The following is a 16,395-nucleotide window of genomic DNA, read 5'->3' on the forward strand; positions in this document are numbered from 1 at the left end:
CAATGTCACGAACCTCATTCCATAGTTCATCAGGCACTCCATCTATCAGATTTAGGCCCTTAAATCTATTTCTCACTTCCACTGTATAATCATAAGGGATTTGATTTAAGTCATAGTAGTTTTCCCTGCTTTCTTCAATTTAAGTCTGAATTTGGTAATAAGGAGTTCATGATCTGAGCCACAGTCAGCTCCTGGTCTTGTTTTTGTTGACTGTATAGAGCTTCTCCATCTTTGGCTGCAGAGAATATAATCAATCTGATTTTGGTGTTGACCATCTGGTGATGTCCATGTGTAGAGTCTTCTCTTGTGTTGTTGGAAGAGGGTGTTTGCTATCACCAGTGCATTTTCTTGGCAAAACTCTATTAGTCTTTGCCCTGCTTCATTCCGCATTCCAAGGCCAAATTTGCCTGTTACTCCAGGTGTTTCTTGACTTCCTACTTTTGCATTCCAGTCCCCTAGAATGAAAAGGACATCTTTTTGGGTGTTAGTTCTAAAAGGTCTTGTAGGTCTTCATAGAACCATTCAACTTCAGCTTCTTCAGTGTTACAGGTTGGGGCATAGGCTTGGATTACTGTGATATTGAATGGTTTGCCTTGGAAACGAACAAAGATCATTCTGTCATTTTTGAGACTGCATCCAAGTACTGCATTTTGGACTCTTTTGTTGACCATGATGGCTATTCCATTTCTTCTGAGGGATTCCTGCCTGCAGTAGTAGATATAATGGTCATCTGAGTTAAATTCACCCATTCCAGTCCATTTTAGTTCGCTGATTCCTAGAATGTTGACATTCACTCTTGCCATCTCCTGTTTGACCACTTCCAATTTGCCGTGACTCATGGACCTGACTTTCCAGGTTCCTATGCAATACTGCTCTTTACAGCATCAGACCTTGTTTCTATCACCAGTCACATCCACAGCTGGGTATTGTTTTTGCTTTGGCTCCATCCCTTCATTCTTTCTGGAGTTATTTCTCCACTGACCTCCAGTAGCATATTGAGCACCTACTGACCTGGGGAGTACCTCTTTCAGTATCCTACCATTTTGCCTTTTCATACTGTTCATGGGATTCTCAAGGCAAGAATACTGAAGTGGTTTCCCATTCCATTCTCCAGTGGACCACATTCTGTCAGACCTCTCCACCATGACCCACCCGTCTTGGGTTGCCCTGGGGCAGTGACCGAGAGGAGCAATCTTACACCTAAGAAGTGGTGGCTGCCGGGGCGCAGGAGGGCCTAGAGGAGCCATCCCACGTTGAAGGTCAGGAACGGTGGTAGGAGAAGATACCTCCTCATCCAAGGTAAGGAGCAGCGGCTGTGCTTTGCTGGAGCAGCCGTGAAGAGATACACCATGCCCAAGGTAGAGAAACCCAAGTAAGATGGTAGGTGTTGCAAGGGGTCATCAGAGGGCAGACGCACTGAAACCATACTCACAGAAATCTAGTCAATCTAATCACACTAGGACCACAGCCTTGTAGGTTAGCACAAGTAGGTTTTAAAAATCAAACTGTCAGGAGGGTACCAGTACCAAGTATCACTCCATCTCACATGAAGAGGAGACTACAGAGCCTGGCAGAGTGACAGCAGTGCCCAGGGGAAACACTAGCGCTGGGTGAAGGACAGCGGAGCAGCGCCCGCAGAGGCAGACAGCATGAGCTGTGTGGGTTCACAAGTTGTATCTGGACACTCTGAGAAACAACAGGCAACAGATAAGGAAGAGTAAGACGCAAGATGGGGAGCAGCGGGGGAACTTCCCCGGAGGTCCAGTGGTGAAGATTCTGTGCTCTCAATGCAAGGGGCAAGGGTTGGATGCCCAGTCAGGGAACTAAGATCCCACGTGCCACATGGTAGGGCCAAAAAAAGATGGAGTAAAGGTCTCTGCAAAGAGCTAGAGGGCTTGTGTAAGTTGGCACAAGAAGCACTGTGCCAGTATGATTACTCTTGTCATAAAATCATGCTACATTTAAAAAATTTTCTAATTAAGAAATTGTTTAAAATAAAAATCAAACTCTCACTAGATACCCAGGAAATACTAATATCAAGAACACAACCACCTATAAAGGCAAATCAAAGTAAAATATTTAGCAAAATTAACTAAATACAAATATGATGTGTAACCATCTAGAATTCTAATATGTATAAATTTAGCAATGGAAGAAAAATTATGTTCCTTTACTTACAGGGGATAGTAAATCCTGACACATCTGAATGCACTGGACATACAGTTCACAATAAAAGAATTATGTGTACTCTTCTAATCAACTTTTCCAGTTCACATCAGTGAATATTAAACATTTATCATCAGTACTATACACTATCCTTACTGAACAGAACTATTACACTTCAAAAATCACTTATCAAGCCTTTTCTTCTCAGATCACAACCTTATCTTCCAGTAAGTTTGCTCAACTATTTGCTTTGTGATTCGCTCTCTGACTTCATTAAGACCTCCAATCCACTGAAACCCTGCCTTCTCCCTACTCTTCAGGCCTCTCTTATATATTTACTCTCCTCCAGCCTTAACAGTCTTTGATCAGGCATCTCAGTAACTTCTGCCGGTCATCTACATTCTCATATCCCTTTGTGTGGGATCTCTGCATGGCACCCAACCAGCAAAACCTCAATGCTAGTTGAGTCCAACCAGTCCACTACCCTAGTATATTCCATGGCAACCAAGTACCACCAGAGAAAATCACACAATGAGACATAATTGTCACCACTATAAATTATCTCCACAAACCTCAACAGAGCCTTCAAAACTGCACAACAAATATACTCAATTTTCTGAAACTTCTTCTACAATCTCAATGACTTTCTTAAACTGTTCTTCAAGCCCTGACTCCACCCAATCTCTCCTTACTCAGCAGATAATGTGTCTCATATATCACACAAGGAATCTAGAAACTTTCTGTTGCCAAAGACCTACATGCATCTGTACCACTCACTCTCTTCTCACTCCACTCTATGACACACAATTCTCTTTCCTTTTGTCTAAAGTAAATCACTCTGCAAGGAGGAAGGGGAGGGTGGGATGAATTAGATTAGGACTCTTTGCGACCCCACAGACTATACACATACAGTCCATGGAATTCTCCAGCCCAGAATCCTGGAGTGGGTAGCCTTGCCCTTCTCCAAGGGATCTTCCCAACCCCGGGATGGAACCCAGGTCTCCTGTATTGCAAGCAGATCCTTTACCAGCTGAGCCACAAGTGAAGCCCATAAATACATTACCATGTGTAAACAGCTAGTGCAGTATACCACAGGGAGCTCAGCTGGGTTTTGCCCTGGATGGGTGGGTTGGGGGAGAGAGGGGAGGTGTGGGCGGGAGGTCCAAGAGGGAGGGGACACATGTAGACATATAGCTAATTCACTGTGTTATACAGCGGAAACTAATGCAACACTGCAAAGCAGTTATACTCCAGTAATTTTTAAAGTGAGAAACCTCCAGTCTGACAAGGGAGACAGATGTATAAGCTGATGATTCTAAAACAGCATGAAAAAGACAACAATAAATGTAGGTGCTAGGGCAGAGATGACTAACATCTTGGAGAAATGATAAAGCCAGAGTACCAAGAGAGACTCCATAGAGCCTCAATGACCTACAGTTTTGAAGGATGAATAGAACTTCTCTAAACAAACAAAAATAAAGTAAATCACTCTGCTTTGGATCCTATTCTCTCTCACCTTCTCAGGGCTCTTTTTCTAACCCTTCTTTTCCTGTATCTCCCATTCCTTCCACGTCCTGTATACTCCCAATGAGTATTTAAACATGCTAAAGTGTCTATCTTTTAAAATGTTTCAAATAAATCAATACCAGTTAATTTTAGATATAAATGACAAAGCCTAAATTAACAAAACACTAGAGGAACACTGTAGAAATGTATTTTCTTGATTATGGTACAGGGAAAATACTTCACAACAGGACACAAAAAACTCCTAGTATAAAAAAACCAGAAGATGGCAATGACGACCCTGTATGCAAGACAGGGAAAGAGACACAGATGTGTATAACGGACCTTTGGACTCAGAGGGAGAGGGAGAGGGTGGGATGATTTGGGAGAATGACATTCTAACATGTATACTATCATGTAAGAATTGAATCGCCAGTCTATGTCTGACGCAGGTTGCAGCATGCTTGGGGCGGGTGCATGGGGATGACCCAGAGAGATGTTATGGGGAGGGAGGTGGGAGGGGGGTTCATGTTTGGGAACGCATGTAAGAATTAAAGATATTAAAATTTAAAAATAAAAAACTAGTAAAAAAAAAAACCCAGCAAATTCTACTACATTAAATTTATTACATTAAAATGGAGAATTTCTGTTTCTCATGAGCCAGCCTGACCAGGAGAGTGAAAAGCCAAGCCAGAGCCTGGGAGAAGAGACAATTATAACCCCACAACGATTTGTCTAATTCACATACATACATACATATAGTTGCTAAGTCATGTACAAATTAAAAATCAATATGAAAAAGGTAGGTCATTAGAAAAATAGGCAGGAGACATGAAAAACACTTCAAAAATAGGATATTCAAATCAATCATCAGTGAACATGAAAAGTGGCTCAACCTCATTTGTAATCAAGGAAGTGTTAATTAAAACCACAATGACAAAACCAAGACTTGGCAGGATATGGAGTGAAGAGGCTGCTTATTTAGTGCTAGTAAATGTAAATCAGTATAACCACTTGGGAAACAGACTATATACACTCAGGTTAAGAGCCCATGCCCTTTGACCAAGTGGTTCCACTCTAGGTATAAACTCATTAGAAGCCTCAGCACAGATACACCAAGAGACAAGAATGCTTACCACAATATTACTGCAATCAAGTAATTACAGCTGGAATCAACCCCAAGTCCATGAAGAGGAGAAAGGACAAGCACAGGGGTACACGGATACAATGTACAATACAACACTACTCAGCACAGGAAAAAACGACCTACTATCATATACCATAATATGGAGGAACCTCACAGACATAACAAGCAAAAGAAGCCAGACACAAAAGCCGATATATGGAACGATTCTCTATATGAAATTCAGAATCACTAGGCAATCAGGTAGCAATATTCTGTTTTCTACCTTAGTTATGGCTCCACAGATTTACGATGTGTAAAAATCCAGTGATCCATACTTTTGTGCTATTTATCATGATATGTTTGCACAATAAATAAGGTGGGTTTGTTTTTATATTTTTGGCTGCTCCAGGCAGCATGTGCAAATCTTAGTTCCCTGAATAGGGATCAAACTTACAACCCCTGCAAAGGAACCCTGGAATCTTAACCCACCAGGGACCACCAGGCAAGTCCCTAAATAAGGGTTTTTTTAAATCATAAACCAGGAATATCCCTGTCCCTTTATTTGACTTCACTATTTCCCCTTCCTAGGAGCTGAACTCTTTGTTTATAACTGCCATCTGTTTCTCATCTCTCATTCACCCCAACCTATTCCAGAACGTGTTTCTGCCCCAACGCTCCTCCCAGGTGACTTTTACTATGGTCATCCGTAACCTCCAAGTTGTTGAATCCAATATATGTTCTTTAAGAACATCTTGTTAAGATTATTCAGCAGCTATAACCAATGCTAACCATATTCTCCACTGGCTCATCCTTTTCTAACTTCTCTTGAAATATGAGAGTTACTCTAAGCAAATTCCTAAACTCACTTTTCTTCTTATGCTAACCCTCCCTAAGTGACCGCATTCCAACCATTGCTTCAGTTACGCTCTGCTAGTGACTTCCTCTGTATGGGTTTTGGATGTCTCAACAGAAGATCAAATTCCACTTAAAGATCAGGATTTCCTCCCCAAACATGATGTTCTAGGGTTTCCTATTTTGGGGAACAGCATGATTATCTATCCAGATAGCAAAATCAGGAACCGCCTTCTTCCTTCCCTCCAGCAATAAATCTATGAGCAAGCTTCCTAAATAGCTCTCTGCTTACACCACCACCACCTCTGTCTACAACATCTATTGCAAAAGCCTGAGTGACTTTCTGCCTTCACCACTGTCCACCAAACTCTGTATTAGAGTCAGAGTGATCTTTTCAAAATACACACATTGGGAATTCCCTGGCAGTCCAGTAATTAGGATTCTGTACTCACTGCCATCGGCCCACAGTTCGATCCCTGACTGGGGAACTAAAATCCTATAAGCTAAGAGGCACAGTTGAAAACAAAAACAACAAAAAATGGCATACCTACTCACTTCTATCCTCTACACTAGTGACTTCCCATCACTCAAATATAAAGATCAAAATCTTGAACACCACTCATAACCAGTAATTTTTTCTTCCTATTTTTTGGCTACAAGGCATAGCATGGGGGATCTTAGTTCTTCAACCAGAAATCCAATCCATGCCCCCTGCAGTGGAAGCACAATGTCAAACTCTGGACCATCAGGGAAGTCCCAGTTATTTTTTATGCTGATTTTCCTTTGACGGGAATTCACTAGCATAAAATTAATAGCACATGATTCTATATTTAGCAAAATTCAGAATCATAAGCTTATTTAATTAACCTAAGGGCATAATTAATTCTCTTTCATTATTGTTTAATCACTCAGTCTTAAGCAAGCAATGCAAAGAAATAAAGGAAAAACAACATAATGGGAAAGACTAGAGATCTCAAGAAAATTAGAGATACCAAGGGAACATTTCTTGCAAAGATGGGCAAAGTAAAGGACAGAAACAGTATGGACCTAACAGAAGCAGAAGAGATTAAGAAATGGCAAGAATACACAGAAGAACTTTAAAAAAAAAAGTCTTAATGATCAGGATAACCATGATGGTTTCGTCACTCACCTAGAGCCAAACGTCCTGGAACATGAAGTCATTGGGTTTAGGAAGCATTACTACAAACAAAGCTAGTGGACGTGATGGAATTCCAGCTGAGTTATTTCAAATCCTAAAAGATGATGCTCTTAAAGTGTTACACTCAATATGGCAGCAAATTTGGAAAACTCAGTAGGGGCCACAGGACTGGAAAAGGTCAGTTTTCTTTCCAGTCCCAAAGAAGGGCAATACCAAAGAATGTTCAAGCTACCCTACAATTTTACTCATTTCACATGCTAGCAAAGTAATGCTGAAAATCCTTCAAACTAGGCTTCAATACTGCATGAATCGAGAACTTCCAGATGTACAAGCTGGATTTAGAATAGGCAGAGGAACGAGAGATCAAATTGTCAACATCCACAGGACCATAAAGAAAGAAATGGAATTCCAGGAAAAACATCTACTTCTCCTTCACTGACTACACTAAAGCCTCTTATTGTGTAGGTCACAACAAACTGAGAGATGGGATACCAGACCAACAGACCTGCCTCCTGAGAAGCCTGTATGCAGGTCAAGAAGCAACAGTTAGAACTGGACATGGAACAACGGACTGGTTCAGCCTTGGAAAAGAAGTACAACAAGGCTGTATATTGTCACTCTGCTTATTTAATTTATACACAGAGTACATCATGGGAAATGCAGAGCTGGATGAAACTCAAGCTGAAATCAAGATAGCTGGGAGAAATATCAGTAACCTCAGATATGCAGATGATACTACCCTAATGGCAGAAAGCAAAGAGGAACTAAAGAGCCTCTTGAAGAACGTGAAAGAGTAGAGACAAAATGCGGGCTTAAAATTCAACATTCAAAAGATGATCATAGCATCCGGTTCCATCACTTCATAGCAAATAGATGGGGAAACAATGGAAACAGTGACAGACTATTTTCTTGGGCTTCAAAATCACTGTGAACGGTGGCTGCAGCCATGCAATTAAAAGACGCTTGCTCCTTGGAAGGAAAGCTATGACAAACTTAATATATTACAAAGCAGAGAAATTACTTTGCCAACAAAGATCTATCTAGTCAAAGCTATGGTTTTTTCAGTAGTCATGAAGAGATCTGAGAGTTGGACCATAAAGAAGGCTGAGCACCAAAGAACCATGGTGTTGGAGAAGACTTCTGAGTCTCCTGGACAGTTAGGAGATCAAACCAGTCGATCCTAAAGGAAATCAACCCTGAATATTCATTAGAAGGACTGATGTTGAAGCTGAAGCTCCAATACTCTGGCCACCTGATGCGAAGAGCCGACTCACTGGAAAAGACCCTGATGCTGGGACAGAATGAGGGCAAGAGGATGAAATGGTTGGATGGTATCACTGACTCAATGGACACGAGTTTGAGCAAACTCCAGGAGATAGTGAAGGACAGGGAAGGCTGGCGTGCTGCAGTCCATGGGATTACAAAGAGTCGGACACGACTGAGTGACTGAACAACAACAAAGTCACTCAGTCGTGTCTGACTCTCAGTGACCCCACAGTCTGTAGCCTGCCAGCCTCCTCTGTCCAAGGGATTTCCTAGGCAAGAATACTAGAGTGGGCTACCATTTCCTTCTCCAGAAGATCTTCCCAACCCAGGGACTGTACCTGCGTCTCCTGCACTACATGCAGACTCTTTACCACTGAGCCACTGGGGAAGCCCAATTCTCTTTACATCTAACATTTAAATGTTCTTTTATAATATTCCACTGCTTTATATATACATTATCTAATCTGATGCACAAAAATCCTGTTTTATACGTAGAGCAGGAGCTGATTTCATTTTATCACTGATAAGAACAAGTTCAGGGAATCCCCTGGTTGTACAGCAGTTAGGACTCTGTGCTCTCACTGCTGGGGGCCCAGGTTCATTGCCTAGTCAGGGAACTAACATCCCACAAGCCATGTGGTGTGGCCTAAAAGAAAAAAACTTAAAAAAGAACACGGGAGTTTCCCAACGCAGGGATCAAACCCAGGTCTCCCACATTGTGGGCAGATTCTTTACCAGCTGAGAGCGGATCTCGAACCAGGGCCTCCTGCGTTGCAGGCAGATTCTTTACCAACTGAGCTATCAGGGAAGCCCTGCCACCCAGAAACAAAGAACAAGGTGGGTACAATTTACTCAAAGCTGAAGAGCAATCTCAGGATTCTCGATCTCAGTCATCTTTGTACCACAGCTACCACCTTGATCACAGGTTGTCACTTTTAGAAGGGCTCAAATGCCACATATAAAACCCTGACGTCATTATACAAAAATCTCTTTTATCTTACTTTAGGTTCTGCTTAGTCACTTGTGCTATTTTTCTTTCTCTGGATGGTGCGAGAGCAGACTTCATTACTTTTAAGTGAAGCTCTTAATTTTGTAAAAATTTTAGGTTATTCTTCAGAACTATTACAGCTTTAAGTAATCCTTATTCTTTGACTTTATGTCTTTTATCATACCATCACTGGTTATTCTATAACTGCTCTTTAACTTTTTCACTGGTTTCTTTTTTCTCCCCTAAGTATGGACTTTACAGTTTTTCCTATAGAGATTTGTAGCATTTCCTCTGCGGTTTTAGATTAACTACAACATTTTCCTTTGATTCACTCATCCTTCAACAACATGTCTATCTTCACTGAGAACACAGTTGCGGCTGCCAAGGAGAAGGGAGGTAGAGGAGAGAAGGATTGGGAGTTTGGCATTAGCAGATGAAAATTATTATATGTAGGATGGATAAACAACAAGGTCCTGCTGTATAGCACAGGGAACTATATTCGATATCCTGTGATAAACCATCATGGAAAAGAAGACGAAAAAGAATGTATAGATATGTATAACAATCACTTTGCTATATAGAAGAAATTAACACAACACTGTAAATCAACTATATTTCAATAAATTTTTTTTACAGTCTATCTTATTTGTTAACCTCACCTATTAGCACACTCAGTATACTCTCTCTCCTTGGGAAAATGTTTGCACTTGGGAGGAGGAGAGGGGGATCCTGGATTTTCTGCTCACCTCAAAAATCAAGGTGTAAGCGTAATTAAATCTTTCCTTCCAAACCAGCTTCTTCTGTATTTCACATGTATGTTGACAGAAGCAATATTCTACCAACACCCAGTCTAAAAACTGGAAATTCACTTTTAGTAGATGCTGACAGGTGAATGAGGGGCTTCCCAGGTGGCACAACGATGAAGATTCTGCCTGCCAATGCAGGAGACGCAGGTGGTGTGTATTCAATCACTGGGTCGGGAAGATCCCCTGGAGGAGGGAATGGCACCCCGCTCCGGAATTCTTGCCTGGAGAATCCCAAGGACAAAAAAGCCCGGCGGGCTACAGTCCATGGGGTCACAAAGAGTTGGACACGACTGACTGACTGAGGGCACACACGTGCACACAACAGCTGAATGAGGATTAAGGCTGAAATGCTCATTTCAGCCAGAAGATCCCCTGTGCAAAGATTCCAAGGTATAAAAAGTTCTCTGCTTTTAGTGACTTTTGAAAGGAAGTGAGGTTAAAGTATAGATACTGAAGCGTTGTAGTTAGATGGGAAACGATTAAGAGTTTGAGGCATTTGGGGATATCTAAGTGAAGATGTCTAGGAGGCAGCTGAAATGGGGACCCAGGCACACTAGAGCAACAGAGGCTTACAGCCCCTACTCTCTGTGCGTGCCTCACACGCTTCCTACTCTATACCTCACCTTTTCTGATAACTGATCTTACCCACCCCCCGCATCAAGCATAGGGAAAGGCACACAACCAGCTGAGCCAATTCTAATGCCATATCCTTGGCCACTGCAACTATTCCCATAACTGGAAGGTAATCCAGACTGAGCATGCTGGATTGCCCAACGGACTCTTTTTTCCTCTTTGATCATAAAGTTATGAACAGAGAGCTTTGAGCAATCACTGCTCCAACCTCGTTAGACAAGTCGGAAAAGAGAAGAAAGCATCAGAGAGGAGCAGTGAGAAGTGAAAGACTTAAGGGATTAAGCCACTACGCTTCCCAGCCGTGGGAGTAGGTTTAAAAAAATTCCCTATGGAAAACAGCATGGTGGTTTCTCAAAAAATTATGAAGAACTTATGAGCCAACAATTCTACTTATGGGTATTACTCAAAAAGAACTGAAAGCAGGGACTCAAAGAGTTATTTGCAAAAATAACTGCTAAAAGCAACATTCTTTGTAAAGCCAAATGAAAAGATAAAATGATTTTTAAAACAAACAGAATATCACACAGACTTAGAAAGGAAATTTAGACACATGTATGATATCACATGAGAAACGCTGGGCTGGAAGAAGCACAAGCTGGAATCAAGATTGCCGGGAGAAATATCAATAACCTCAGATATGTAGATGACACCACCCTTATGGCAGAATGTGAAGAAGAACTAAAAAGCCTCTTGATGAAAGTGAAAGAGGAGAGTGAAAAAGTTGGCTTAAAGCTCAACATTCAGAAAACGAAGATCATGGCATCTGGTCCCATCACTTCATAGCAAATAGATGGGGAAACAGTGGAAACAGTGTCAGACTATTTTTGGGGGCTCCAAAATCACTGCAGATGGTGATCGCAGCCATGAAATTAAAAGATACTTACTCCTTGGAAGGAAAGTTATGACCAACCTAGATAGCATATTAAAAAGCAGAGACATTACTTTGCCAACAAAGGTCCATCTAGTCAAGGCTCCAGTTTTTCCAGTGGTCATGTATGGATGTGAGAGTTGGACTGTGAAGAAAGCTGAGCGCCAAACAATTGAATGCTTTTGAACTGTGGTGTTGGAGAAGACTCTTGAGAGTCCCTTGGACTGCAAGGAGATCCAACCAGTCCATTTCAAAGGAGATCAGTCCTGGGTATTCATTGGAAGGACTGATGCTAAAGCTGAAACTCCAATACTTTGGCCACCTCATGTGAAGAGCTGACTCATTGGAAAAGACCCTGATGCTGGAAGGAATTGGGGTCAGGAGGAGAACGGGACAACAGAGGATGAGATGGCTGGATGGCCACCGACTCGATGCACATGAGTTTGGGTAAACTCTGGGAGTTGGTGATGCACAGGGAGGCCTGCGATTCATGGGGTCACAAAGAGTCGGACACAACTAAGCAACTGAATTGAACTGAACTGATGATATCACTCAATGATGCCGCTTATGAGGTGGCTTAAGTACCTCCAATTCAGAGACAAAGTAGAATGGTGGTTGCCTGGAGTTAGTGAGGAGAGAATGTAGAGTTGTTGTTTAATGGGTATAGTTTCAGTTTTACAAGGTAAAAACAGCTCTGGAGATTGGCTGTGTAACAATGTGAATGTATTTACAACTACAGTACACTCAAAAATGGCTAAGAAAGTAAATTTTATGTTAAGCACATTTTACCACAATTAAAACCTTTTTTCCCTTAAACTGATCACATGCAACTAAAAAAAAAAACCCTATTGAATAGAAAAATCGATATCTAAGTATATTCTTAAACCTTGATATTAGAACTGACCAACCCAGGATAGTAAGAATTACCCCGCAAAGGCTAGAAAGTTGGTAGTTCTTAAACTGGAGCAAACCCGCTGATTAAACCTGATATGTTTCGGGACTCACACTACATGCTCACCTTTAGAGAATGTGACAGAAAATGTCAGGATATTAACCTGCTTTGGCTACTTCTTATATCTTTTTCAGTACCGTGAGTGCCTCAAGAAAAACAATCTTGGGTATAAACGAAACTGCCTGAAAGCAGAAACAAAACGATAACCATGACACAAAGGGCCTTAATCCTCCTTTCTATAAACTCCAACAGCCGCAGTCTCTACCAGACTAGGAACGGAGATACCCAAAAGGATTCGGGAAAGGAGAATCCCAATAACTCAGATTCCTCAGAAGTATCTCTCCTATAAGGTGTTACCTACTCCACCCCCAACTCTGATAAGCCCATAATCAAATGGGCTGCAACCCTGTGGTAAGGGGCCAAGTGGCACCATTTAATAATTCCATGATGAAAAGCAGAGTTCTCAGGCCTGTTAGAATGAACAGAAAGAAATCACCAGAGCATAGTTTAATTCAAAGACTGCAAGTTTTAAATTAACAGCTAATAGAGTTTCACTAATATTATAAAATAACTTAAATCTATGGACAGGTAAAAGACTTCTAAATTGTTTTGCCAGAAAAAAACTCCAAGTCTAGCAAAGAGAAGCCTAAGTACCTAATACAATCTCTGGGTACCCAACTGCTCGACAAAGAAACAGGCTGCTGAGCTACTATGGCTGCGGCCAGAAGCAGCCTCTCCACTGTCTCCCTTACGATGTCATGACAGACAAAAGGCAATGATCAAGGAATCGCATCCCAGCTGTGGAAGACAAAACCAGGGAAGGGCGGGTTGGCTGATCAAGAATCTCTAATGCAATGGAAAAGTGCCAGAGCTAGCAGTAAAGAACCAGCCTGCCTAACGCCAGAGATGCAAGAAACGCGGGCTCCAACTGTGGGAAGATCCCCTGGAGGAGGGCACGGCAACCCACTCCAGGATTCTTGCCTGGAGAATCCCATGGACAGAGGAGCCTGGAGGGCTACAGTACAAATAGTCTGAAAGCGTCGGATATAACTGAAGCAACTCAGCATGCACACACACGGCCTTCTTCAGAGAGATGCTGGACTTGCAGCCAGTGAACCCTACTTTTTCTTTCCCATGTCAAATTTTCTTTCAATTATAAATATCTCAGAAGGTCTGCCACACAAACACCTAAATAAAACATTCCTAAAGAAAGAACACAAATAAGAGACAAATCCAAGAAATGCTGTAAGAGACTAGGGAAGGTAAGGAGGATCAAATATCTCGGTAATATTTACTATGGCTTTAAATCACACACATACATGTATGCCCATGCACACACACCCCTAGGGCCAGAGATGATAGAAAGAATATCCATAAAGTCCAGGACAAAATTTCATACACTATCAATATGATATAGAAAGGAGAGACCAAAAGATATGGGAGTGTGCTACAGTATTTAACAGGAAGATGTATAAATTTAAAAGTTTAATAAGTCAACTAAGATACAGGATACTCTTAAGGACAACCATTATAAGTTCAACACAACACAAAGTCCCAAATAAGTGGTATCCATCTACATTTCCAGATGCAAATGCATTGCACTTCAATAATGCAAAGGCTTTATAAAGCATTATTACTCCAGCAATTCTTATTTGCAGTTAAAAAAAAAACTTTCCTAAAGATTATTTTGATGACATTTTTAAAGTTAATTTTGTGAATTTTTTTTTTTGACCATGGCATGAGACTTGTAAGATTTTAGTTCCCTGACCCAGGATTGAACCTGGGCCCCAGGCAGTGAGAGTGCAGAGTCCTAACCTCTAAACTGCCAGGAATGGCCCAATTATGTGATTTTTTTTTTAAGTCATTTTACTGCTGACATAAACCTTTTAAAAATCAATTACTTTTAACATTCTGCATATGCTTTATTATTTTTTGCTATTGTCTAATATTTTCAAGACCATGACCACATTTCCTTTCTTATTAAATGAAGAAAGTCCTCTAAGACATTGACATCCACAAAGCAAATACACCTGCAGAAGAGAAAAGAGTCTGAATTCATGAGGAAATGGTGACAGGAAACAAAAGATGACAAACAAGTAAGCAGTTCTTAATGAAGAATGGAAAAGAAGAATATACTAGTGACAAGGAAATTTTAAATATAAAAAGCTTTCAGAGAGAAATACTGTAGGAAAAGGTTATGTATCATAAATAAACACCTCTACAAACAAATGTGTTATTCTGCTCAGTACGGCATAACAAGTTGCCATTGAGGAAGTGACAGCCTCCCGCGTTCTGGACAGTAGTTTTTAAAGGAAAATGCAGAACCTTAAACGTCCCAGAGGAGACAAAGACTCAAGAGTAAGGTACCCATCAATGTCCAACTAGGAAATGAAAACAACTCACTGTATTCGTAATTCGGAACTTAATACAGACAACTGGTCCCACAGATGGTGGCCCACTGAATTAGCAACAGCAGGAAGCCAATACCACCCCTAAGCTAGGAAGACAGGGAGGAAAGCAGGGTCCTGGGGTCGCCCCGCAGAAAGGCGAGCGGGGCTGCCCAGGGGAGGAGAGAAGCACGGAGGAAATGCAGCTGCCGAAAGAGAGGGAGAGGGAATAATACTCTCCCTTGCTCCCATCCTCCCTTCCGATCTCCTACCAGAGCCTCCCAAACTCAGCCAGAAGACAACAGACAAGGAGCAGCCCTTTGCAGGAAGGAGCAATGACATGGAAGGAAGGTGTCTGAGAACAAACAGGCCTTGGACTGGCATAAATTCTGCTCAGGAATATAATGTATTTTTAAGAATAATTTCCCTTTTATTTACTTATTTGGCTACACCAAGCCTGGGCTTCCCTCATGGCTCAGACGGTAAAAAATCTGCCTGTAACGCAGGAGGCCCGGGTTCAACTCCTGGGTCAGGAAGATCCCCTGGAGAAGGAAATGGTAACCCACTCTGGTATTCTTGCCTGGAGAATTCCATGGACAGAAGAGCCTGGTGAACTACAGTCCATGGGGTCGCAAGAGTCGGACACGGCTTAGCAAATAAACCAAACTACCACCACCACCAAGCCTTGCCTGCAGCATGCAGGATCTTCTGCTGTGACATTCAAACTCTGAGTTGCACCCTGCAGTATCTAGTTCACCAACCAGGGATTGAATTCGAGCCCCCTGCACTGGGAGCACAGAGTCTTAGCCACTGGACCACCAGCGAAGTCCAGAAAAATATTTGAAAGTCTAAGAAGGTCAACACTAATTTTTACTGTGCTGTTATAAATCCCATACAACTGACCAAACTTGAATTAGAAAAACTTTTTTTCTAAGAAATTGTTATCTTACTTGGACTTAAAGTTTAAGGCTAGGCACTACATGTACAGTGACTCTAAGACTTGTACAATATTAATTCTAATCAAGTTTCTATAGTTGAAAATAAATGTTTTTTGAAAACTTAAAAAGTCATTTTAAGAGAAAGTAACCTGACAAAAGGTAAGGGTTCTCTTTTTGGAATCAGGTCAACCTCAAACATTTAATTCACATGCCCCACCCCCCAAAAGTTAAAAGCATACCATTTAAATCTGCATTTTCAAATCTGACCCAGACTATTTTCTCCTTTTCTTCTGTTAGAGGTGTTCCACTGTAAGCCTGTATAGTAAACAAAAATATTTGAATGAAAATGTTTTATAGCATGAATACTACTGATGTTCAAAACAAAGAGTAACTGAACCCCTCCAACCTCACCAATGCTACATCTTGAGAAATGGCACATTTTGTAATATTTTTATTTTCAAAGAAAGCTATCCAGGAGTCTGATAATCTTGGTCAGAAAACGGCTTTTAGCCTACGAACTGCAGAAACCTAAAATACAATGATGAGAGTCTACTGCAGTGTCACTATAATTCAAAGACACTCAAAAAACTAATCTCCTTTACTGGTCAACAAATAAAGCTGAAGAAATAAACCAAACCACCACACACATTGATTTAGTTTCCAAGTGTTTAGGATCAAGCAATTATACTCTACCTAAAACTGTCAAGATCATTACTTTCTGCTAATCACCAGTTCCAGGTGGGGGGTGCTG

The 16,395-nt window shown here is 41.3% G+C and overlaps 1 protein-coding gene across 24 annotated transcripts in view; it reads right to left on the bottom strand.

Moving 5' to 3' along the window:
• BCAS3 (BCAS3 microtubule associated cell migration factor) overlaps positions 1-16,395 on the bottom strand; it is a 607,379-nt gene that overhangs the window by 565,943 nt on the left and 25,041 nt on the right. For all 24 annotated transcript variants that reach the window (XM_042255345.2, XM_042255347.2, XM_042255339.2 and 21 more), the window contains exon 4: positions 15,884-15,959. In XM_042255345.2, the coding sequence (XP_042111279.1) occupies positions 15,884-15,959 (76 nt within the window). The remainder of the gene's footprint in view (positions 1-15,883; positions 15,960-16,395) is intronic.

The sequence above is a fragment of the Ovis aries genome, chromosome 11 (assembly GCF_016772045.2).
Source record: "Ovis aries strain OAR_USU_Benz2616 breed Rambouillet chromosome 11, ARS-UI_Ramb_v3.0, whole genome shotgun sequence".
Taxonomy (NCBI): domain Eukaryota; kingdom Metazoa; phylum Chordata; class Mammalia; order Artiodactyla; family Bovidae; genus Ovis; species Ovis aries.